Below are 26,377 nucleotides of genomic sequence, written 5' to 3' on the forward strand. Positions count from 1 at the left end.
ATAAATGTGCTGCGATATTTTCTGCAAGGTAAATAGTACTTACACATCTCCTGTTATAGGACCAAATTAGCAAACCTGGAATGTTTGGGGGTGGGGGTGTGGAAGGAACAGGAGGCAGTAAAATGGTATTCTGGGGAGTAACAGATTTGCAAAGAACAGGATTCCTCTAATTCCTCCAACACAGCATTCTTGCTTGCTCTTTCCCTATATCATAATGCAAAGGCACTTGCAGTTTGAGTCCCAGAAGGAGAGACTGGAACAAAACCTGGAAGAGAGCAAGGCCTGACAAAAAGCCGGAAAAAGAGCAATTAGCTAAGAGTTCTGCCTAGCACTGTTCAGCTTAGTGAATCTATCTGGTCACTGTAATCATTTATTCAATACCATGGACCAGCATCTTTTTGCTGAGTTTTGAGTGTATAATATCATTCTTGATCAGCATTTAAAGAGCTTTGAAGACCTAGCTTAGACTGTTGAAATTAGTGAATTGGGTTCTTATTTTATGTTTTGAAGAGGTAACACATTCACACAGTTCAAAATCTAAACAATACAAGAGTATAGAGTAAAAAGTCTTCCTTTTACCTCTGTTCTCCAGCTGCCCAGCATCCCTCCCCTGAAGGAATCAATTCAGTTAGTTTTGTGGATATCCTAATTTTATCCATATTTTACAGATATAGTAAGTAGGATTCTCAACCAGCTTTCTAACTTGAGAATAAACCTCATCTCAGCCCTGTGGCAACCTGTCCTTCTAGAGTATATCCTGTTCTACAGGATTTACGTGAATCAGAAGTTCAGATTTTATTTTCCAGATGACTATAGTGTGAGCTGTCCTCAAGGGGAAAAAGAACAGGAAAAACAACTAGCAGAGACATAAAAAAATGTATTTTAAGGTGTTAATACTCTAAGAGAATTTCATGCCATCAAACCAATCTCTACCAAACAAGGTTATACTGTCAACTTTTAAAAATCTGTTTTCCTAAGGAAAACTACACCTGGTTCCATCAAGATTACAAAAATAACAGTCCTTGCTAAGTGCTATGCAGTGTTCTAAGTACTTCCTATATTTATATCGCATTGAAACTTCACAACAATCACATAAGTAAGTACATTTTATAGGTGAAAAAAATGAAGGACAGATAGTTAAGCAAATGTAGTTTTCAAATTAAGGCTGGGACTCTAGGGCCCTCACTCTTAATCTGCATGATACTCACTATCCAATATGATGGAGAATAGCCAAAAGACAGCATGTGACATTTTTTGTTTATATATTTTTGTTCTTGTTACTCAAAATCTTTTGTTCTCAGGCCAGCCCCAGTGGCCTAGTGGTTAAGTTTGGTGTGCTCTGCTTTGGTGGCCCGTGTTCAGTTCTGAGCGTGGACCTGCACCTCTGATCTGTCAGTGGCCATGCTGTGGTGGTGGCTCACTTACAAAAAGAGGAAGACTGGCGACAGATGTTAGCTCAGGGCGAATCTTCCTCAGCAAAAAAAAAAAAAACACACACTTTAGTTCTCAAATTTTAGGATCTATCAAAATTACCCATGCTGTTTAAATGCAGAGTCCCAGGCCTCAGTACTGACCTAGAGAATTAGAATCTCTGGGGGAAGGGCTCCAGGAATGCTTATTTCAACCAGCACTGCCAGTGATGCTAAGGCAGGTGGCTCCTACACATATTGTGACAAATGTCGTACCTGTGTTTTCCAAAGTTGGTCACAACCACAGCCCCTATCACACATACTCTGTTAGTTTCTAGAATCTCATCACTCCTCTTTGAAGAGGTGGAGTCCATAGCCTGGGTGGGCTTTTCTATTGGTGACTAGTTGACCAATAGATTATGGCGAGAGTGCTCTTATGTGACTTCCAAGGCTGGGGCAAAAAAGTTGATTCAGCTTCCACTTTTGCTTGCTAGAACACTCACTCTTGAAACCCAGCCACCATGCTGTGAGGAAGCCCAAGCTGCCCCAGAGAGAGGCCCACATAGCCAGGAATGAACAGCCAGTACCGACTTGCCAGCTATGTGAGCCATCTTGGAAATGGATCTGGTCCCAGTCACGCTGCCCAGGCTGCTGCAGCATGGGGCAGAGATGTGCCTTCCCTAGCCCCCAAACTGCAGAGGCAAGAATTAAATGATTGTTGTCCTTTTAAGCACTAAGTTTGAGCTGGTTTGTTATGCAATAGACAACTGGCATAGTCCCCTTCTAACTCAATAGTCACTCTGCATTTCTTCCCGTCAAGGTGAATTCTCCTGGGCCCTCTCTAAAACATTCTGAAAGCATCCTTGTCCAATGTCATTTACTTTCGCAGATTCTTCTAATCACAGAACCACTCATTTCAGACTTCTGGTTATTTCAAGTTCTCATTATTACCTCTGAGGCTCGGTTTTGCATCTAAAAAGCACTGGTAATAAGGAGGCCTACCTTAATGCTTTATAATTAAAGGAGATAATCCGTGTAATCTTTTAGCATGGTGCCCAGCACACGTTTTCTCTTATTATTCTTATTAAGTTTGTTGCATTCATATTCTCCATTTCTTTAATGCACTATTTTTTTTCCTTACAGCTTCATGCCATTTCACAGGCTATTCTCCATGCCTGGCATGCTCATCTCTACCAAGTCACTTAGACTCTTACCCATCTTTTAGGACTCTACTTCTCCTTTGGAAAGCCTTCTCAAGCAGTTAACATCTCTCTGTGCTCAAATAGCACCTTGGAGGAACCTCTATTATAGCCCTTAGCCATTGGATTGTAATTGTTTACTTGTCTCTTCTCCACTGGACTCTTAAGTTCCCGGAAAGCAGGGTCAGCCTCTTTGTCTTCTCATCCTCTAACATAGCGCCTGGCACATCTTCATTCACCACCTACTGTCTGTGCTCCTGTGCTAGGAAACACTGTGGTTAAGTAGTTACCGGATCCATGTTTTGGCAGACCTGCCTGAGGACAAAACAGTTCCACCTCCTGCGTAGCCTTGAAAAAAGTTAGCGTCTCTGAACCTCATTTATGAAGGTAGAGGCAACAACTTCTTAAGACTGCTGTGAAGATGAAGTAAAACAAATAGCTGCAACAAGCCCATCACATGGCAAGCAATCAATGACCAGGATGTCACGAAATGCTTCCCCAAATCCTCTTTTCGGGCATCCCCGCTCTAATCCTCCTTTAGGACCCCGCACTCTGCGGGTAATCTCTCTTTCCCGGATTACTCTGGGCTCTCTAAACCTCTCCTTGGTCATTCCTCCAGCTAGCGAGTCTGCCGTTTCAACCACTGAATCCAGGCGTTCAGAAGCCGTTCTTCCCCACCCCTAACTCTCCAAGCCCTTTTAGCCTTCCCCGGGCCTAAGGGGTATGTCAGAGGCCTGATTTTGCGAAATTTAAACATCGCAACAATCTGGCTAGGGTGTTCCGGGCTAACTTTCGAGACCCACAGTTAGGAGCTTTGCTACCCAGTTTCGGTCTTGCCCTCTCTTTGAGTAAGGAGCCGGCGAAGCAACGTGACCGCAGTCGTTCCCTGCAGCACCAGCTCCGACCATGCGCAATGCAGGAACGTTGAATGAATGAACGATCGCACGAAAGAATGAATGGGCGACGTCGGCGGCCGGGCCTCTGTTACGTCGCCCACCGGCGCGGGCGTGGCTGAGGATAAGAAGCCTACGGGGCGCGCACCCCCCAGTCCCACCAACGCGTGGCCCGCTGGGCCAGGAGCGCCGGAGCTCCGCGCCGCCTCTCCCAAGTCCCTGCCCCTCTGCGGCGCGTCACTTCCGCCCCCCTCTGGCCGGGGCTGGGGCGGGGAGCGCGGGGGAGGGGGCCAGGTCCGAGGGAAGACCGCCCGCGCCCGAGCAGGGACTACATTTCCCGAGGGGCCTCGGCGGCGGCGGCGGCGGGCGCGGCAACGTCCCCCGGAAGTGGAGTCCAGGACTTCCACTCGTGCGTGAGGCGAGCGGAGCCGGAGACGAGACCAGAGGCCGAACTCCGGATCTGACAAGATGGCCGGGCTGCCCCGCAGGATTATCAAGGTAACCGCCCAGGCCGGCCTCCGGCTCCGCGTTCTGCTCGTGCCCGCTCGGGGGACCCGGCGACGCGGCCCCTCGCTTCCTCCGGCCCGCGGCCCGCGCTGGGAGGCCCGAGGCAGCGCGGAGAGGGTCTGGCCGCGGCGGCGAGGGAAGTCGGGCGCTGGGGAGGGGGCGCCGGGGAGACTTCCGGCCGCGGTGGGGCAGCCCGGCGGCGGGGACCCGGGGCTTCCAGGCGGCCGCCCCGCGAGCGGGGAAGGCCTGGCCCGCGCCCTGGCTGAGGGTGGGGCCGCGGGGTTGCGGGGCTCTGGTCCCGGGCGCGGGCCTCAGCGGCCTCTTAGACCACCCCCCGGGCGGAGGCCGCGGGCGCGCGGGAATCGCGGCGGGACCGCGACTCTGGGCGGGGGTTGTGGCTCGACATGGCCCCTCGGCGCCGGAGCCGCTGCTCGGCCCGAGCGGGAGCGCTGGGCTGCGGCAGCCCCGGGTTCAGAATGAATGAACCGGGAGAGCGAGGCCGGGCGGGGCCCTGTGCCCCGGGAGGCGGCTCCGGGAGGGCCGCGCGTCCTGCCGCCGTCGGCACATGTTGGCTCCGGGCTGCCGGGGTCCGGGGACGCGGAGCTTCGCGCCCCGCTGCCCTCGCTTCCGCGATCTGTTTTCTTTAAATACGTTTCCGCTCGTTATCTCGGCGAAGTGATTTTACTCTGGTTGGCAAACTCTTTCAGAGCTCCTTCTGTTCAGACGAAATAGTTTAACACAAGTCGGGGCGGGGTGGGGGTCACAGGTATGGGGGACCTTGTGAAATGTTTTGCGCCTCGATTTTGTGCACTTTAGTAAACCGTTCTTCGGCTCTTGATGAACACTATTTTGACGCATACGTGTGAAACCATCAAGAACTCGACATCTTGATATTGCTGATACTTGTATTATTGTCATTATTGTAAATTACGTGATGTCAAGTCTTCAGTGTGAAATGTTTCTTACAATCCCCCAAAACAAAACTTGAAATTTTTTGTGAGTTTTGATGAAGGAAATTAGTTGAACTCTGCATTGCTCAACATGCGAGTTAAAGTGACTGAATTGCAGCATCGTTTTGCTAGTGAGCGTGTATTTAATCTAGTCTGTTCTTCTCAAGTTTTGGGGGGAGCTGATACTAAGTGAAAGACCTGTTGAAAGATGAAGTATTGTGTAGTGTTTCGTGCGGTTGCAGTTAAGTATGTCTGAGATGGGGGTGTGTGTCTGACTTAAGGTTCTTGATTTAGAGAAAGAAGACGTTTTGTAAGGTAGATATTCTTAGAGAAGTAGAACAGATTGTCGTTGGTCGCTGGAGTCTAATAATGTGAATCTTGATAGTGCGAAATTTGTTGTATGAATGGATTTATCTCGGACTCTGTCCAAGGCAGTTTAATTGCTGTATGCTTTGGAAGGTCCTTAAAACGCGGTTTTAGTTATAATGCAGTCACGTGGCCCCAGTGATCATCTTTATTGAGGCCCCAGTGAAAATGAAGGGTGGAGGATAGAGCTGAATTTTTATTGACTGCTATTCAGGTTATCGACTAAGTACGTAACAAATTGACAGTCAAGATAATTCTCCAAAATACATAATGAACTGGACATTTAACATAAAGTTTTCCATTTTTGCTTGATTCTGGAGATATTCTGCGGTAATATGAAAGCCTTGAATGGAAAAATAAGTTCTGTGGAATCTCATTTATAAACTTACAGAAATGATTTAAGGCAGTAAGTTGAAGTCCTCATAATTCAGTTTCTTTGGCACACAATATTTATTTTACACTAGGCATTTACATCTTCCTATTTAAAGATTTTATTTTTTCCTTTTTCTCCCCAAAGCCCCCCGGTACATAGTTGTGTATTCTTCGTTGTGGGTTCTTCTAGTTGTGGCATATGGGACGCCGCCTCAGCGTGGTTTGATGAGCAGTGCCATGTCCGCGCCCAGGATTCGAACCAACGAAACACTGGGCCGCCTGCAGCGGAGCGCGCGAACTTAACCACTCGGCCACGGGGCCAGCCCCTACATCTTCCTATTTAAAGCAAGACAGTGGTAACTCATGTATAATCTTAATTTTACAGTTTCTTGTTGATAGCATCTCTCTAATGAAAGATGCTTTGATTTGGGCTTTATTTTGTAAAAGTTAGGTGGTTTTGCTTTAATACCATTTACAGAACTGTTTTCTCCAATCCCTAGAAAGGATTCAAAGATTATACTGTTTTTTCTAGTGCCCATGCTTGTATGATGTAGTTTTTCCATAATCAGTGAAAATGTTTATTTTTTGTATGTTTTTTTTCCTTTTTCTCCCCAAAGCCCCCCCAGTACATAGTTGTATATTCTTCGTTGTGGGTCCTTCTAGTTGTGGCATGTGGGACGCTGCCTCAGCGTGGCTTGATGAGCAGTGCCATATCCGCGCCCAGGATTCGAACCAATGAAACACTGGGCCGCCTGCAGTGGAGCGCGGGAACTTAACCACTAGGCCACAGGGCCAGCCCCATGTATCAGAGTTGTTTTTTTTTAAAAAAAGTTTGCCTCTTCTCTGTGAACCACAGTACAAGGTCCTATGTGGAATATAGTGGTGGTGGTGGGATGGTAGCTCTACTGTCCAGAGTGATAGGAACATACCATACCTCCATTGGACAACTATTAATATAATGCTAGCTACCTCAAAATGGTTACTTACATTTGGAAAATTCTTCAGCCCCTTGATAACTGGAGAAATCTTGTGAAGTAGACAATGCATTTTATAGTCTGAAAACCCATTCAAACGATTTTCCTAGGGTCTTGAAGCTGGCAAGAGGCAGAACTTGGATCTTGACTCCGTGTGACCTTCCCCTGCCTCTTGTTATTATGAAATGATGTAATATATGTAAAAGTACCTTGATGACTGTAAATGACTATTGAAACGTAAGATGACTTTTTGAATTACTATTCACCCAGTTGCTGTCCCACTCAAATTTTTATTTCCAATCCAGTAGCAAATTCTCTGGGCTCTACTTTAAAAATACGTCCTGAATCGAACACATTTCCCCCTCTCTCTGAAACCATTGTTCGATTCCATCATTTGTTGCCTGGCCTACTCCTTTTAAGCAGCACCTAGTGTAATTTTTTTTTAAATATAGATCTTGTCACTCCCCTGCTCAGAACTCTACAAAGGTTCTCCGCCAGGCTTTGAGTGGAATCTTGCCTTTTCCCCCCCGCCAGCTACAAGGCCTTACAGATATCTGGGATCTGCCTACCTCTGCGATCATCTCCTGCCCTTCCCTGCTCGGATTGCTGCACTGCAGCCGCACTGTTGCTTTGCTGTACCCTGAACAATAGGAGGCTAAGCTTGTTCCAGTCACAGGGCTTTCCTCCTGTTTATTGCATTGCTTGCTTTGTCGTATTGTTCAGTTCTTGGCTCACATGTCATATCCTCAGAGATTTACGTTAACTGTCCTAAAATACAGTCCCCCTGCCCCCTGTAGTTTCTCTTTATCCCCACATTCCCCTCTCTTCTATATAGCACTCAGCACTACTCGAAGTTATATTATTTCCTATTTATCTCTACTCCCACTAAAGCTCCATGAAGTCAGGGAGGCACTCTTGGATGACTTGGGCATTGCTCTAATGCCTAGAACACGTAGTAGGCACTGAAATATTCATCTGCTTCAGTCTCTTCGGAAGAAAGTTATAGGAGAGTTATTCTATATCGTAATTTGACATTGTTCCTGCTTAGTGGATTCTATCTGAACCGATATTTGAGCTAAAAGTTACTCTCTAATTCCACCCATAAATTCATTAAAAAACAAAACAATCTTTTATTTGTTGACTAGGAAATACAAACATAGAGCACAGCATTTGAAAGGTTCTAAAGGAAACACAGAGGGAAATTAAGACTCTCTGAAATATCCTTCAGCATTCCAGTTCTCCTCCCAGACAACCGCTATTTATTTGTATTGTGTATCCTGCCAGAAAGACCAGAGTTTCCGCGCTTATATGTTAGGCCTATTGCCCTCCTCCTCGTGCAAATATCTTGAGTCCTCCTCCACCTCCTCCAATATATCTTCTGGGTAACTCATTTTTAAAGGGCTGCTTTGTGGAACCTTGTGGTTAAGATCTTAATTTAACTAATTGCTTATTGATAACTTTTAGGTTGTCCCCCAAATTTTGCTATATAAACAATGCTGTAATGAATAGTCTTATTTAGAGAGGTATTTTGTTCTTGTGTGAGTTATACTGAATCTTGGAAGTTCTGTGTTTAGCAAGAATTTTTACAATTTTCTTTTCTCTCCTCCCCTGGGCCAAAGCTCTTTTAGACTCTAAAAGTGACTGAGCAATTAAAGCTTAAAGTCCCATAGGTTAAAAGGTACCTAACGTAAGAGGTCCCCCCTAATCCATCCATCATAAAGAAGAGCCAGAGTTATTTTGAGAATAAATAAATGAGATTTATAGTTGTGGCCTTGGTAAAAAAAAATTTATTTCAGTTTTACATGTTCCATTGACAGAGTGAAATTCTTTTGTCTTCTCAAAATTAATCCTGAAAACAATAAAATATACCTGTAGGAAACAGTAGTTAATTTACTCAACAAGTTGACTGACTTGATTAAAATCTAGGAAACCAAACCTCGGAGATTAGAATTTCACCAGTCTTTCCTAAAATTTACTTTTCTGGTTGGTGAGGTTTAGTTTCAAATTCTTAGAAACCTGACGTGATCTGACTTTGCATTGAGACTTGAGTTCTGTTTGTTTTTTTACTTTAATGATTTTGATTTTTAAAAATGTAGATATCACTTTTTGCTATCACTGTTTCAAAGCCACTTATTTGATATGTATTCTAGTACATGAACTAGTACTAGTACATTACTAGTTTTTAGTAAGAAAAGTGATCCTTTTTTAAGTGTTGTAAACCTTTGCCTGATGATGTTTTTTTCCCATTTTAAAAACAGGTAGAGAGGCTGGCCTGGTGCTGTGGTGGTGAAGTTTGCACACTCCCCTTTGGTGGCCCAGGGTTTGCTGGTTCAGATCCTGGGTGCAGACCTACACACCACTCATCAAGCCATGCTGTGGAGGTGTCCCACATACAAGGTAGAGGAAGACTGGCACAGATATTAGCTCAGGACCAGTCTTCCTCAGCAAAAAGAGGAGATTGGTGGCAGATGTTAGCTCAGGGCCAATCTTCTTCACCAAAACAAAACAAAACAGGCATGAAAAATTTACCACAATGAAGATAGACTTGTTATAAATAATATTTAAAGCATCTTTAGGAAACATACACTCATGTAGTAAGAATTTGACTAGAAACAGTGTAGTTCTTAGCTCTTTTGGTTGTTGTCCCAATTTAAGAATTTTCTGACTTCCTTTCTGGGACGATAAACCACACTTTTTGCATATGACTTCTGGGGATTCAGGTTCTTGACAAGCTTATTTGTGAATCCCCTCAGTCTCTATAGGCTCCAGGTTAAGAGAGGGAAAAAAATCCACACTGCTGCCAAAGCAGCTAGAAATCCCTTAACTTGTGGCACCAACGCTAATCGACCTTAACTGTGCTCCTGAAGGGAAGTGCTTTCCCCCCTTTCTGGGGAGACTTACAAAGCTTGGAAGGGGGGCATTTATCCATCAATTATGCACTAACCTCCCAGCCTAATTTCCTGACTTGAGGGAAGGTGAGGCAGTAGGGAGGGTGGACAGAGGGAGTGCAAGGGGGCAGTATATTTTAGTATATGTGTACTATTTTTAGTAGTGATTAAACTGTCAGGCTATAAGGATATTGTTTAATATACTACCCAATGTTTTGATTATGAAATTTGAGCGTAATTGAAAGCAAGTTAAGAGTAGCAGTCAGTTGAGTGTTATTTTTTAAGCTCCTCTGTGTCAGGCACTTTCTTCAGTCCAGATTGATCAGCTCTCGCACAATAGAAATTGAATTTTGTCAAATTATCAAGCACTTCCTGATTATCTGCCATGCTAAATGATGATGACATCAGAAATGTTATGCATTGTTTTGTGGAAGTTCTGAGTTTTTTCCCTCAGTTGTGTCCCCTTACAGTTATACACAGTAGAGAACACCATCCTTTTCCTTCTCCGATGAGGAGTCTGTAGGCCCAAGAAGTTGCATGACTAGGATTCTGACTTGCAAGTCAGTACTTTTGCTTTTTTCCCTATACCTAGTAGTTTGGTTTACCTGTGTGTGGATTTAAGGAAAAATAACTACGCTACTGATTCAAGTAGTATGAATTCTGAATATACATTTAAATCTGTTATCATTACTTATGGATACATATGTACTATAGAAATAAGTACCAGAAACAAGGAAGTGAGGATAGCATCCAGCAGGGACTTTGGCGTTACAATTGTAGTTATCAGTTCTGATGTTGTTACTTAATTACTATGTTATATAATTTTGCTTTCTAAAAACAAAATAGATTTGAAAGGCATAGTATATGTACTAATGTTGTATGAAGAAATAATTTTTTGTATGAAAGATGAGTTGGACTGTATTTCATTATACAGTTGAAATTTTCTTTGCAAATGTAGTGTGTGAAGGACATCAGCATAGATATACAAATTAGGAGATGGAATAATAGGGAATCAGTTAACTTCAGCTGAAGTCTTAGCAACTTGTAAAAATGCTTCCCAGGTGAAGTTTTCTCTTTTTTTAATGTTAAATACAGTCATCTTCAATTTGTGGATTACATAGGATGTAGGATCACCATAGTCTAAGAGAGTGAGAGAGTGAGAACTGTGGCCCTAGCATCTCCCGTGGCAGAAACCATTTAATGTATGGTAGGAAGAGCTGGATAACTGGTGAAGATCCCTCATTCTTTAAATTTAAAGAAATGAATTCTTTATTTGTTCATTCTTTCAAGAACTATACTACACCATTCAGGACCTTGTATATTTGTTAAAATCCTGAGTGTAGCATGTAGCTTTTCTAGAATCCACTAAGGATACTTTGATATAGAAATTTTTATAATTTTGAATTGGCCTGTAACTCAAATGTTTCTGAATAATTAGGATTTGGCTATAATTTCAAGGACTTTTAGACGTTGATTTTAGAATCTAATGTTGACTTCTTGCTTTTTTTTTTTCTTTAATTCTCTATTTCCTCTTCAGATTTGCAAACTCCTTTGGTTTTCAATACCATCACAGTAGGTCGCTATCAGAGTTTTGGTCTGTTTTGGGCAAATCAGTCTTTATTTCCAAAGTCTTTACGGTCTAGTGATTGGAGGCATTGTAGTCGAGAAAATACTAGAAAGAAGTATAACAAATGTTATCTTTGTGTCTTGAGACTATGGGTCCTTTACTTTACAACTTTCCAAGATTTCTTTATAGTGTATACTAAGGGAAATCTTATTCCTTTCAGGTTGCTGTGTTTTAGTGACCCTTAAGGAGAATTGGGATTACGATCCCCTTCACCCCCTTACTATGGTGCAGGGGCAGAAGTGGCTTTAGTAAGCTAGTAAAAGCCCAAGGCCAAATTTCAGTCTTCCATAACATTGCGATTTGTCTGCCTTTTTATTATCCATTCATCAGACATGTTTCAGTTCAATTAAATGGACTTTTATTGAATGCATAATATGTGTTCTGCACTAAGCCGGCTGAACAAGATAGGCATCCCTGTCTAGTGTAAAGCACAGTCACGAAATAAGAAACTACCATGAGGTGTGTTATGAAAGAAGAAACGCATGGGATTTACCGTAGTCTGAGCGTGAGGGAAGGGACCTGTTGAGGAAGTGTTTTTAAACCCAAAGGAGAGGGAGTTTTGGGCAAATGGAATGGCAGGTATCAAAGCTGGAAGGAGAGAATGCATAGCATATTCCAGACATCCAGTGTGTGTGGTACATAGTGTCTTACATAATTATTAGAGGTCCCATCGAGAACTACTACTGTTTAACTACGAAGTTCAGAGGGTTGGCTTCAAGAACTGTTGGGCAAACAAAGCATTGTTGAGTTTTTGAATATTTTATTTATTTATTTTTTTGAGGGCGATTAGCCCTGAGCTAACATCTGCTGCCAATCCTCCTCTTTTTGCTGAGGAAGACTGGCCCTGAGCTAACATCCGTGCCCCTCTTCCTCTGCTTTATATGTGGGATGCCTACCACAGCATGGCTTGCCAAGCGGTGCCATGTCCCCACCCGGGATCCGAACTGGCGAACCCCTGGCCGCCGAAGCAGAACGTGCGCATTTAACCGCTGAGCCACCAGCTGACCCCAAACGTTTCAACCACGAAGGGACTCGAGCCCTCAATCTTCTAATCTGAAGTCAGATGCCTTATCCATTAGGCCACACCGTCTCCCCGCTAGTTTTTGAATTATTAAATTCAGACTTAGTGTGTGAATCATATGCACCAGAGTGTGGTGTGTCAACTGTTCTTGAAGTGAGATTGGTCATACAGTTTATATTATGTAAATAATAGACATCTTCTATTGAGTATTTACTGTGTACTAGGCACTGTTCTAAGCATGTTACTTGCATTGATTTATTAAATTCTAACAGCAATCCTGTGATATGGATATTAGTATTATCCCTATATTGCAGAAATGGAAACCTGCACAGAGGGGTTAAGTAGTTGGTGAAGCTGTGGGATGAACTCGGGCACTCTGATTCTGTAGACTGTGGGGACTGTAGATAGAATGTGCCAGAACATATCTGCCCCTACATAATAACTGGCAGTGCGTGTATTTTTATATTTTATCATTTGGACAAGTGAACTGGAGACATGTTCATGTACAGAGTCTAAGTTCTTGTTTTTTATCAAAAGTCTCCTTATTGTAGCATAATTAGAGGCTTTTGCACAAGTGAGTTCCTGCATAGTCATATAGTTTGTAATATAGTTTGCCTTAAGATGGAATGCCTCTGATCTGGGGTGGCATATTCCTCTCCTGCCCTTCTGGATCCCTGGATTTCGGGAAGTTTGGGAGCCCACTGAGAAGAAGCTAAAGAGCAGCTGTTCCTCTCTTTCCTACTATTTCTTACCAGCAAAATACATTTGAGGTATCACTGCATCAGACCATAACCACTCTAATGTTAATTTTAAACAAAATTTTTTTTGTTCACTAACCCTAAAAATAGGTTAGAATTATCTTACACTCGTTTCTTACGTCATGCCTCTCTCTATCCTTGCTTCCTGTTGCATTTTCTCTTAGAATCTTTTGTTTATTTCATCACTTTCTCTCTCCTGCTTCTCCCAGAACCAAATACTCTCTCGTGTCCCCCAGTCATCCTGGAATAGTCTCCTCTTCTCTGGCAGTGAGTAACCGTGGTACCCAAGTTCAGGACTATGTTACGTGGCAATGCTGTGTGCGTGTGAGCTGTTTATACCACTGGTGTTTTACAAGTAGGTGACTGTAGTATCCAGTTAGGGTTGCGGAGGCTTACCTCCTTCTTTCCTTCAAACAGTACAGGACTGCATGGTTCCTCCATGTGGTGCTTCAGTCCTTCAGAGAAGGCTGGCTCCATCCCTAGCCTCAGTGGGTGACTCAGGTTGGTCAAGCCAAACATGATGATAAGAAAACAAAAAGGAGGGGCTGGCCCTGTGGTCTAGTGGTTAAGGTCATGCGCTCTGCTTTGGTGGCCCATTTGGATCCTGGACGTGGACCTACGTACCGCTTGTCAAGTCATGCTGAAGCGGCATCCCACGTAGAAGACCTGGAATGGCTTACAACCAGGATATACAACTATGTACTGGGGCTTTGGGGAGATTAAAAAAAAAGGAAGATTGGCTACAGATGTTAACTCAGGGCCAATCTTCCTCATCAAAAAAAAAAAAAAAAAAGGAATTGCCTTACACTTGTTTATATATTATGTTGAATCTTGGGTTTTCCACTCAGGGTGGTATTTGTACCTACTTGATTTCCTTGCTCCCATTTGGAGAGAATAAGGAAAAGTGCTTTTCTGATATAACTCCCTCATACCTGCACATATTATAATTCTTGCTTTGGCTTTTTAAAAAAGTGATTTATTTTCACAGTTGGAGGCACAGTGATTCACAGCTGTAAAGCTTGAAGCTTCTTGCCTTTAGCCATAAAAGAGCTATTCCCATTAAGTGACTTTTTTTTTTTCCAAGTAAAGCACTCTGTCCACCCTGTCTTTATTGTTGTGGTTCAGATAAGGGTCAAACTAAAAGTGCTGCAAGCTCCCCTCAGGTTCCTGCCACTGACTGTGATTCGAGATGAGTGAATACTTGGCCAAACCTTGCCTATTTCTTATCAGAATCTTCTCCCAGTTTAATTGGGTGGGCTGCTGATATATTGAGAGGTGGGAACTAGAAGACATTTTCTGGGAACACTTTTTTAATAATCTGATTACTTAGTTCACGGTTGTGCATTAGACTTATCCGAGGTATTTATAAATTTAACAGTTGCCAGCCCCAGCATGTTTTTTGGTCATGTTTTGTTTTAAGATCCCCAGATGATTTTAGTGGGCACCCGCAGAAACAATGGCCTTGTGTGTGCTTGGCTTCAATGCAAAAGTGGGTAGAATGTGGGAGATGCAAGTGAAATCATACAGCCAAGTACCTTCTCGTATATAGAAAACAGAGGCATCAGTGGGAACACCAAGGAGGTGACAGTCTGGGTGGGGAGACCCTCAAGGTTGGTTTAGAGAAAGAGATTATTAGAGGAGTGACATTTGAGCTGAGTTTTGAAAGATAAGTAGAAAAGTGGGGTGGGGGAGTAGAATGTCCTTCCAGGTCAGACATATCAAACTCTAAGAAGATATTTGAGCAGTACTAAAATTGTAACATGAGTCAGCACTTCTTTGCTTGGATCACAGACGCTTTAAATGCAGTCTTGTAATTTGAAAAAGTTTTTTTTCTTCAGAAGTGTAGTTCATGAATATATATTCATTACTAAAAATTCAATTAATAGACTAAATGTTATATACTAAAAATAAGCAATACAGATAATTATTTCCCCTTCACTTTCTTTTGCTTTTCCAATCTTCAGTTCATAGGATAAAATGCTAAAATCTTACTGAATGTGAAAGGAAAACCTAAATGCTTCATTTATTTTTTTTGAGATAAAATTCACATATCATAAAATACACCCTTTTAAAATGTATAGTTCAATGTTTTAACATATTCACAAAGTTGTGCAACCATCACCATTATCTAATTCCAGAACATTTCATTATCCCAAAAAGAAACCCTATACCCATTAGCAGTCGCTCTCCACCCCTATTCCCTCAACCACTCTCCACCCCTACTCCTGGCAGTCACTTACCTACTTTCTGTCTCTATGCGTGTGCCTATTCTGGACATTTCACATAAATGAAATCACATAATGTATGGCTTTTTGTGTCTGACTTCTTTTACCTAGCATGTTTTCAATGTTCATCCATATTGTAGCATGTACCACTACTTCATTTCCTTTTAAATTTTTTAGGCGAAGTTTTCTAAGTGCTGTTGGCCTACTCTATCCATGGACAGCAAAAGCCAAGGATACAGAGGACCAACTGTGTTCATTGTACTACATACACAGTTTTATAAAAGGGACTTGAGCATCCACAGATTTTGGTATCTTGGGGGTTCCTGGAGCCAATCCCCTGACGATGACTGAGGGACGATTGTAACTGTTTTTGAGAAATGGCGATGCAGTGAGGCAAAGCAGAAGCTTTGTCAGGCAAAGAATCTGTTGGTTCCGTGAAAGTAGTCATATTTGAAACCTGCGTTGCTTTAGAACATTTAAGAAATATCCTTCAGCCTTGTGAGCCATTATTTAAAAAAAATTGTCAGCAGTAGTAAATCTCTATCTTTAAAGATTAGATTTGATTGCTGGACACTGAGAAATTTTAGCGAATTCTAGTGAATAATGGTTAGGAATCAGCACTGTCTTTTATTCTTATCTCAAGCATTAAAAAACTTTCTGACCTTGACCAAGTCACTTTCCCGGGACCTCAGTTATTTCCAATTTCTATTTTAAAACTTGATGATTATGTGATCCCTTTGGGCGGAATTTAAAACAATGACAAGAAGCTGTGATCATATAATCCTGGAACTGATTTTCTCTTTTGATTTTTAAACGGGCTCTTAGGCAGTTCCAAAAAATTGCACAGATACTGAGTATTAGTATTCTGAAATAAATGTATAGCTTTCCTAACTAATATGAAGGCCTTGTAGCCTATCTGCTGTGATAGTTTTAAAGCCTTTAAATGTTTGTATTCTCTTGGGATTCAGACCTTGGACCTTTTTGTATTATATATTCTCCTGAACACATTTATTCACTTCCCTTGGCTTCAGTCCACATTGATCAATGATTCCAAAATCCAGCACTGAGTTTCGAGTCTCTCCAATTGCCTACTTTTTATCTCCACTTAGACCTCTTGCAGGCATTTTAAAATCAACTTTTATTTACAATGGAATGTATTCATTTTGCTGTCTCCCCTTGTGTGCATCAGCACTTCTAGTGTTTCTTCTGTTTATCATCTCAACATCAACCTGGTTGCCTGAGATTTGCTCCCTCTCTTCTCCTCGCCGCCCCCCCCCCCCCCATTCAGTTTGTTGTCAAGCCCAATTGATTCAACCTCGGAAATGCCTCTGCTTCTGCTAACACATTCCTGTCTCTCCCCCTCCCAGTTATCTTTGTATGTGGGCTCTTATCCTTGCCTAGATTTTTTTGCAATAATCTCAGAACTCATCTTCCTGTCTTCACTTAGACACACAGACACTGTCTCTCTCCCTCCTTTCCTCCCTCCCTCTCCATTTTCCTGCCACGTTATTCCAAAACACAGATGTGATCATGTTCCTCTCCACTGTGTATAGAATCAAATCCAAACTCCTTCACTTGCCATAAAAGGCTTTTTCACAACCTGGTCTTTTCGTCTTAGTTATTTCATTGACATCTTTTTCTTTGTTTCCCCTCCTCTACAACCTCTGATACTGATACTGTTTACCAGTTAAAATAATGTTTTTTCCAACTTTCGAATTATGCCATGTTTGCAGGGGAACATCCCTCATGAAATGAGGCTGTCCAGCACTCTGTTGGTTGGGTTTGTTTCCTCTGCTCTTCTGGGAGAACTTGACTGTAGTCATCTTGTTTATATCCCTTCTATTGAGTAGATTGTGGTTAACTAGAAATGCTATATTTTTTTCAAAATACTATTTTCTGTTATTTCTATAGGTGCCATGAAAAAATCAAGGATAAAATTTAAGTCACTGGCTTTATTTTCTGCCTTCCTCTTCAGCCACTCTGGGAAAAAAATGTTGGTCCTATTGCTAATTGGCTCATTAATTACAGTGAAAAAAAATCTTTTTTTAAGAAAATGTATTTTTGACAAAAGTTTTCTACATTTAAGCTCTACAAGGTCATGGTTTGATGTATATCTACACTGTAAAGTGATTGGCACAAACTAACATATCTTTCACTTTCCATAGTTACCCTTTTTGTTGTGGTGGTGGTCAGAACACTTGAGATCTACTCTTAGCAAATTTAGCAAATTTCAGTTATACCCTACATTATTGTTAACTGTAGTCACCATGCTGTACGTTAGGTCTCCAGAACTTATTCATCTTATAACTGAAAGTTTGTACCCTTTGATCAATATCTTTCCTTTTCTCCCATCTCTCAGCGTCTGGTAACCACCATTCTACTCTCTGTTACTTTGAATTTGACTTTTTTTTTTAGATTCTTCACATAAGTGAGATCATGCATATTTGTCTTTCTGTGTCTGGCTTATTTCACTTAGCATAATTTCTTCCAGCTTCACCCATGTTGTTGCAACTGGCAGGATTTCTTTTTTAAAGCTGATGAAAAAATATTTTAATTTGCTCTTTGTAACTATTGGAAAAATAGAATATTTGATGATCCCTGGGTTAAGGTTTTAAGCACTGTATATACTTTTTTAAAAGCCTGTAGACCCTTGCCCTCAGGGTTCACACACATGCACACTAGCCTTTTGTTTTCTACTGCTTAATTGATAATAGTGGATTGATCACAGCAGGGCCATAAAGAAAGGCATTGGAGAATTCCAGTGTCATCCCCCTTCATCATAGAGATTACCTGAGCAGGTTTTCCTGTATTAGGATGCAAGGAGACCCTGATGGCCCAGGAACCCAGTCCTAATCAGTGAGCTGGCCTGTGCTCCTTATGCCCCACAGGTATGTATTTAAAAATGCAGCTATTTAGGTCTATCAGTGGAAAAGAAAGTAAAACTAGTGTTCTTATGAGTAAAGAAGTTAGAGCAGTTTTAATATTCTGAGCGTGCACAGACACACTTCTTTACTCCAAAGTGCTAGTTTATTTCTTGAGTTGGATCATAGGGCCAGTCATGGTTATGTGTTTCTGATGTAAATTATGATCAGTGTGTGTTAATCTTTTTATTTATTTATTTATTTATTTTTTGCGGAAGATTAGCCCTGAGTTAACATCTGCTGCCAATCCTCCTCTTTTTGCTGAGGAAGGCTGGCCCTGAGCTAACATCCGTGCCCATCTTCCTCTACTTTATATGTGGGATGCCTACCACAACATGGCTTGCCACGCAGTGCCGTGTCCGCACCCAGGATCCAAACCGGTGAACCCCGAGCCTCCCCCATGTGTTAATCTTTTAAACATTATGAGTATTAATGAGTATGTTGAATATCTGCTGTGTTCCTTATACTTATTGTAGACAGTTCCCTTTATTGTTTATGGCAGACTGAAAACAATATTCAAGTTAATTCTTCCTGCTTGATGTATGTCAGGCACTTCATTTTGCTATTAGCTGACAGATGTAGTCAGAGAATGATTTAATTCCAACATTTGATTTTAGTAAAATGAAAGCAAATGTATGACTGGACCAGGAGGGGTGGGATAGTGAAGAAACACACATTCGTTTAAGAAAAAAGAAGATTGTAGTTTTTTTAAAGCCCCAAACAAATGTTGCATTCTAAACCCAAAGATTCATTTTATAATTGTAAAATCCTAGGTGTTTTACATCATCATGCTGTTTATTCTCTTTGTATCATAGAGTTAATCATATAACTCTGTTGGAAAACCAAAGTGTCTTGAAAATGTGATTAATAGCGAACAACAGAAATGTTGCCCATTTTGCTCAAGTCTTATTGTTATCACATCTCTACTGAGAAAGCTTTATAAAGGAAATGAGAAAGATTGAGAAAAGATATTTATATCCTCTGACAGGAAGAGCTCATAGATTGTCTCCTTCCTTAATCTTAATTTTTACAGCTTACCTTTTCCTTTAGATTCATTTGACTCCCGTATATGTGAAGGTGTTACCTCAAAGTGTTACCTAAGTTGTGTGCAAAATTGCCGAACCGTACCTCTTCTTTTAAGTGTACTTGAGAAGCATAGTTGGAGAGAAGTTGGTTGCATGGTGGTTGGAAGTTTCCCAGATTGTTAAATTCTGTTTGGGTCATTCACACTTGAGTATGGCTTACTTTGAGCGTATTATCAGATTGTTCTTTGAAGAGCATGTAGCTGAGGTTTGCTGCTTTGAAGGGAGAGGAAGGATGGATCTTAGTTGGTATAGTGTTGATTCTGACTTTATGAAACTCACGTATTGATACCAGTAAACCATCTTTTAAATCCTGAATTTGATTATTTTCTAATTGTTGGGTATGGACATTGTGGCTTCTGCCCATGTCAAGTCTAAGGGCTCCCAGACATCTGGGGACCTGAGGTGCTTGTGTGGGCACCCTTTAGGGTTGGCATTTCCTTAACTGACGTCACTGCCCTTCTACTTCCCAGCTAGCCTTTGTGTCCTTTGCTGAGCGGAGGGCAACAGGGGTAGGGTAATACTAGGTGGTGTGCAGGCAGATGGGCTAATCCTTACTGTGGCATTTCTGTGAACACGTGGGAATCATCACATACACAGTCATGCATTACTTAATGACAGGAATATGTACTGAGAAACGCGTTATTAGGCGATTTCATCGTTGTGTGAACATCATAGAGTGTACTTAGACAAATTTAGATGGTATAACCTACTACACACCTCGGCTACATGGTACTAATCTTATGGCACCACTGTCATATGTGTGGGCCATTGTTGACGGAAACGTCGTTAATGCTGCACATGACTGTATGAAGTCGTTACTTAGGTGACTGAAAGGGTGAAAAGAGAACTTTAAGGTGTAGTGGAGGTAGCAACTATAGGAAGCAACTGTTACTACTCAGTCTGGGGGAAAAACAAAGCGAAAAGATAGAAAATATTAAAATTTAGAAATTTGGGAGAAAGAGGCCCAGCTGGGATCCAGACCTCTGAAGAGAGTCTGCTCCTCTCGAGGGAGGGGTGATGATTAAGCTGGTTCTCAGTATGGGATAAACGGCAAATTGGATGAATGTGGTGCAGAGATGTTGGGTGATGCTCACGGGCACCTCACGTAGACAAGAAGCCAGGAAGAGGCAAGTACCCTCTAGTATGGCCATCTGCAGGGTTTAACAGGGAATCCCTGGAAGAGCAGAAATGTGGTTTGTAGAGTCTCACCTTCAGAATCACAAAGTATAGAAGGGCAAGTGAGAGATGATTACTTTACATGTGGCTCAGATAGAAATTTCCTAGTGTAGAGGTTTTAAAGATGGAAAGCTACCTGACCTTCTGGTCCAGCCCATGATAGATAGGGAAGGACAAGAAGCCCTTGAGATGTGCTAATACTTGGCTTGACTTCAGTCCTGCAGAATTACGGATTTTATAAGGGCTTTTTAAATAAGTTGGGTTTTGTTTTGATTAAGCTTAGAGGTAGGAGTGTTCCCCCTCCCCCCCCCTTGTTTGACTGTCAGAGTTTTGGGCTTTTTTTAAGTAAGCATTATATGCTATAGGGAAATGCCTTTGTTCCAAATCAGTTGAATCTTTCCTCCACTTTATTGGGTCACCCCTCAAATCTCGGGAAAGACCAACTGTATGCCTTCAAGCTAGGATTGTTAGAAAAGAAAGTAGGATTAGAGAGAGAAAATGCCAAGGAGACAGGCAAATGGTGCCTCAAGAGTTTACCCTTTCCCTATCCTTGGTGACTCTCTCTGAATCAGCTCTAAGGACACTTTTTCATATACTATCAGAACAAATTAAGAAACGTATTTTCTGTTTTTAGCTCTGATACACCTTTTAGTTATAACTCTTCGTCATTCACCTAACATCAATGCATAGGTGTAAAGCTCTGCTGGATGCTGAGGGTTCCAAGTTCTAGCTGTGAAATGTGAAAAGAGCCCTTGACACTAGAGTGGGCTTCTCTTCCATGCTCTGCTGCTTGATAGGTTTCTGTGCACACTTATATAAAATGTTTTCAGAGGTGGTTCTGAGGATTAAAAGAAATAATGTATGTGAACATGCAAGTCAGTTTTAAGGATGAATTCAGGTGTCAGTCCCTACACTTTGGAAGTCTAACTAAGTTTCTCTAGCTTCCAGTTCTTTAGCCTCTGAAAGTCCAATGTCCTGCCCACGGTTTGGCCATTTATCAAGTAGTTTAAGGGCTTGAAGTTTCCTTTTGTCTGTGGTTCGGGGATTGTACATGCTGTTGACCTTGACACGCAGCTCACCCCTTTTAACACTTTCCACAGAAGAATCCACTAATTGCAAGCATTTTGCAGGTTTAGTGATTTTTATTGAAGAGTTAGGCGTCAGTGGCCAGAAGCCACCTCATTTGCTCTTGGTGTTTTCCCTCTTTCTTCTTCTGTCTTTCCTCCTGCATTACTCCATTGCTCAGATTCTTAAATGCCTGGTCAGACAATGCAGCTGCTGCCCCCAAATCTCAGCAAACATTCAGGTGAATAAAGATCCCTGTCTCCCCAAATTAAGACCTAGTTTCTGCCCTCAATAACCTCAAGATGAACATACAGTACACTTTTTTCCTTTTAAATCAACTTTATTAAGGTGTAATTTACATACAATTAAATGCACCCATTTTAGGTGTACAATTTACGTTTTGGCAAACGTGTACAGCTGTGAAACCACCAGCTCAGTTAAGATGTGGAACATTCCATCACCCCAGCACAGCACTTAATTAAAAGGTTATACTGTTTTGAAGTCCGTTTTCACTTTATATAGAAGGAATATTTTTCTATGATGTTGCAGATTACCTTTATGGCATCTTATTCCTATAGGTTTTGGTGTGATCATTATTTCTGGAGGTGTACTTTTGGCACATTCACAGTTTTTCCTTGGGATAAATACCAAGAGGTGGAATTGTTGACTGTTGGGTCAGCTGTAGTCCCACCAGCCACGTTGGTGAGAGCCAGTTTTCTCCACACTAAAGACCATTGTTTTTTTTTAATCTTTTATCTGTTCTGAGCTTTGAAGATTGTCTTGATAGTGGGACATTGTCACTTTCAGAATAGGGTTACTCAAAATGCTTATTCAGTTTCCCAAGGTGATTTTATTTAAAAACATTTTTTCTTGTTTTTTGGGTAAGTGATACTTGCACATGTTACAAAATTCACCAAAAGGGTACTCATTGAAAAATGTCTCCTACCTCTGTTTCCCAGTTAGCTCATTCCTTTCCTCAAGGAAGCCACTGCTTACTTGGACCATTTAAATCAGTTATTTTATGATTTTGTAGCCTGTTATTTTCATTTAGATGCATTTTTACACAATATTATATTAGTCCACATTGTTAGCAAGCATTAAGTCCAAAAATCACATTCCTTGAATGTGTTGCATATTTCAGAGACTCAGGGTATCCACATGAAGTGGATGAGTTTGACCCATTATTGTACACAGGTGTTCTATCATGTACTATGTCTGCCTCAGTATGTGAATCTGTGCTTATTTCAGTTACATTAAACTCTGAGTTGTCTGGGTCGTCTCCTCCTCTGGCTCAGTAGCACAGGACAAGCTAATCATATGAAATCACAGAAGAATAAAAAACTACCAAGTTACATACTCCACCTGGCTCTCTTAAAATTATTGAAGTTTCAAACCAAACTGATAATTTCTGAAATATTAAAGTCTGTAACCTCATGTTAATTTGGTTTCTTGCTCAATTTCATTTCAAATTCTTCCAAAAACCTTGAGGCAGAGGAGACTCTTCAGTATGTCAGCTGGTCAGTAATGAGCAAATGATCGTTATTAAAGTTGAGGAAAATTACTATTAGATCAGGAAAGCCGCTAAAGGGGCAGAAGAAACTTAAGCCTGATATGTCTGGGGCTTAGTGTTTGGTCCTTGAAGTGTACAACTTGTAGGAAGGTATCAAGGCTAAGGCTTTTGAGCAGAAGTATGAAATAGTTTGTGAATATTGGGTTTGGAATTTTAAAAAGTCCTTTTTTCCTGCATACTCCTGCCATTTACAGCCATCTCTGGCTCCTTAGAGCCTTAGGCCTACAGTTTTTGGGAGTTCTTGAATCCCCTTTTTTACCCAGTCATTTTTCTTTCCTCTGTGGGGTTGATCTCAGTAGTAGTTAGATCTGTTCATTCAACTGGTGTGGAATGTGATACACACTCTGGCTCTCAGCATTGGGACTGCAAACATCAGACCTGGCTTTGACCTATAGGAACTGGTGTAGAGGGGGAGACAGGCAGAAACGTGGCTTTCTACAGAAGGCACACATCTACTTTCCAAAAATACTCAGGAGCATTTAGTCAGTTGCTTACCTCTTAACTGACAGATGACTTTCCCAATGGTAGAAATACTGTTTTGTGGACAAAATAATGACTTATGGCTTAAATGGCTTAGGTCTACTTAGTAATTCTCAAATGCAAAAGGATTTGGGGTATGCAGAGATGTGTCATTGTGTGTGGTCGGAGCACAGCATCTGGAGCCAGGCTCTCTGGGCTTGACTTCTAGCTCTGCCAAATACTATCTTGGACATCTTCACTTGACCTCTCTGCTGCTTTATCTGCTTAATGTTCTACTGTAGCTCTAGGGAGGCTGGGAGGATTAGAGTGCAGAGAACAGAGCCTAACATAGTAGTGAGCCTTATTTAATGTTGGTTATTACTGTTTTCTGATTTTGCAAAGATGCTGCTTCACCATAAATCTAAAAGAATGGACGTCTTCCCAGTGTGGGAAAACTGTTCGTCATTTATGTATTAGTCTCACAAAATAGGTAACATTAAACATAACTCTCTGAAGTGTGGTACGGATTTTTAAAGCACACTATCAACAGTAGGTAGGAAAATGGGATATCTGGGGTACATAATATATTTTGATTTTATTAGAATTATCGTATAATCAATTTTCCATGAGTTAGACAATAATAACGTTTTTACAGCTGCTAAAGTGAAGCTTTATTCTTTAATTCAAAGTATTTAGGATCTTGCACTGCACACCTTCGGGGGTGCCATTCGTGCAGAATATGATGTGAATGGTCTTCTCCTGGAGCTGTGCAGCGTGGCAGAATTGTTAAAGGATGCTTGTTTTGGGGGAGACAGAAACCCTAATATCTGACGCTTTTAATATATCTCAGAGTTAGTATGCAGAGTGTGAAAAAACTAATTTTTCCTTCCTAGTGGTTTGGATTTTGGACAAAATTCTGTCAATGGCACAGTTGGATTGAGACTGCAAATCTGAACCAACTGTAACTTGTTTTTATTTGCCAAATACCAAACATTTGAACCCCTCTGCTTCCATCTGTCTTGTCTGTTAATATAAGCCTAGACCTTTCCTATTAGTGGAGTCCTCAGGCGTTTGGCACTTAAATTTTGTTGTGATTACTGCATTTGAAAATCCTGAAGTAACTGGTAACCGATGAAAAGGGTTGAGTAGTAGTGTATGGTAGCTGTAGAAGTGTAGCCACTAGCTTGTAGGCCAGGAGAATTGCCTGTTTATTGCAAAGAGTATTGATTGATTTGCCTATAAAGCAACCAAAAAAGCAAGATGCAGTGACACTGTAAATAAAAAAATGTAAACTTATTAAAGAACAGATTAAAGTGTTTTTAAGGGCTGTTGTCTTTATCAGAACAAAATATAAACATACTAGAATGTTAACCAGACTTTGGTAATTAGGTGTATGGCTAATTTTAAGTTGATTTCATATTTTTCATTAATCAGGTGAAAAAAACGGGGAAAAAAGCAGGTACTGTTAGCAACAAATTTCTTCATTATTTAGATAATGAGCATTGGCATAGATGCTGGGGATACAGTCCATAATATTCCTCCCCTCAGCAGGGAAGATGAAAAGGTCTAGTGGTTAAGATTCAGCGCTCTCACCGCCGCCACCTGGGTTTGTTTCTCCATCAGGTTGTCATACTGTGGCAGCTGCATGTTACTTTAATGCTGAAAGCTATGCCACAGGTATTTCAAATACCAGCAGAGTCACACATGGTGGACAGGTTTCAGCAGACCTTCCAGGCTAAGACTAGGAAGACCTGGCCACTCACTTCCGAAAAAATGGGCCATGGAAACCCTATGAATAGCAGCAGAGCATTGTCTGATATAGTGCCAGAAGGTGAGAGGATGATGCAAAAAGCCTAGGCAGGGCTGTGCTCAGTTGTGCTGTGTACAGGGTTGCTAGGAGTCAGAATCGACTCGATGGCTCTAACAACAAAATTACAAGATTAAAGAGTATTACAAAAGGGGACCTTCTAGTAGAAGGAAGCATGTAGCAGTAAGATTTAACCATTCCAATAATAAAATAATCAACGTTAGTGTTAGGGAGAAGCTTTGAAATGTTCAAGGGACTAAATTTTAGAAGGCTAGGGAGGTAAATGCATTGTGTATAGTTGCATAACAACGTGGTACAATTAGAACTGGGATTAAATTCAGATGTCCTAGCCGTGTTTTTTCCCCACTAGGTATACCACGCTGCCTAGTTGAAGTCAGCTCTTTAATGTGAAATTCACTCCCTCTTTAGAGACTCTTAAACTAGTTAGAATTTCTTTGATAAAGAGGTTAACTGACTTCAGTGCTCTCCTCGTTCCACCCTATTTGATCCCAAAGAGATATTTAGCTTCTTAACCTGTTCATTTTCCCTCCAGTCTATTAACTCTTACCTTTTGTTCACTTTTTCTCTGTCTAGTTTAGACTCTGTATTTTTAGCAAGCAACAGAAGTCAACTTTGGCTAGTTTAAGTAGAAATAGTATTTGTTGAGTTATTAGGTACCTAATGCAATCTTCGGGAGTGCTAAAGAAAAAGGCAGCTGGGAACAAGGCTCAGAATCACATCACAGTGGAAACTTCACTGCCAGCATTGTGTGTAACACGCTGTGCAGTGTGATTGCTGATGCCAAGTGCAGGATGCTACACGAGAACCTCTTCCATTGCTGTCTAGAAGTGACTACTGCTGTTCCCTCCAGAATGAATCTTTTCATGTCTTAACTTCTCGTGCACAGGTTTTGACTGAGCCTAGGTCTCACATGCTTAGTTGCAAGAGAGGAAGTACAATTAAAGCTTCTATTAAGGGAGGTGAGGACCCATAAAGGTTGAGGGGGTATTATTCCCAAACAAAGGTATTGTAGCTGTTGGGTGGGGCAAAAGGAATGACAGGTGTCTACCATGAACCTCTTTTTGCCATATACTACTAGGTAGTC

The 26,377-nt window shown here is 41.5% G+C and overlaps 1 protein-coding gene across 1 annotated transcript in view; it reads left to right on the forward strand.

The window, feature by feature from the left end:
- The first annotated feature begins 3,805 nt into the window (after positions 1 to 3,805).
- Positions 3,806 to 26,377, forward strand: part of UBE2N (ubiquitin conjugating enzyme E2 N) — a 34,049-nt gene continuing 11,477 nt past the window's right edge. Inside the window, exon 1 of the mRNA XM_046646806.1 lies at positions 3,806 to 3,999. Coding sequence (XP_046502762.1) covers positions 3,970 to 3,999 — 30 coding nt within the window. The 5' untranslated portion in view covers positions 3,806 to 3,969. The remainder of the gene's footprint in view (positions 4,000 to 26,377) is intronic.

Source organism: Equus quagga, chromosome 19, assembly GCF_021613505.1.
Source record: "Equus quagga isolate Etosha38 chromosome 19, UCLA_HA_Equagga_1.0, whole genome shotgun sequence".
Lineage (NCBI taxonomy): Eukaryota > Metazoa > Chordata > Mammalia > Perissodactyla > Equidae > Equus > Equus quagga.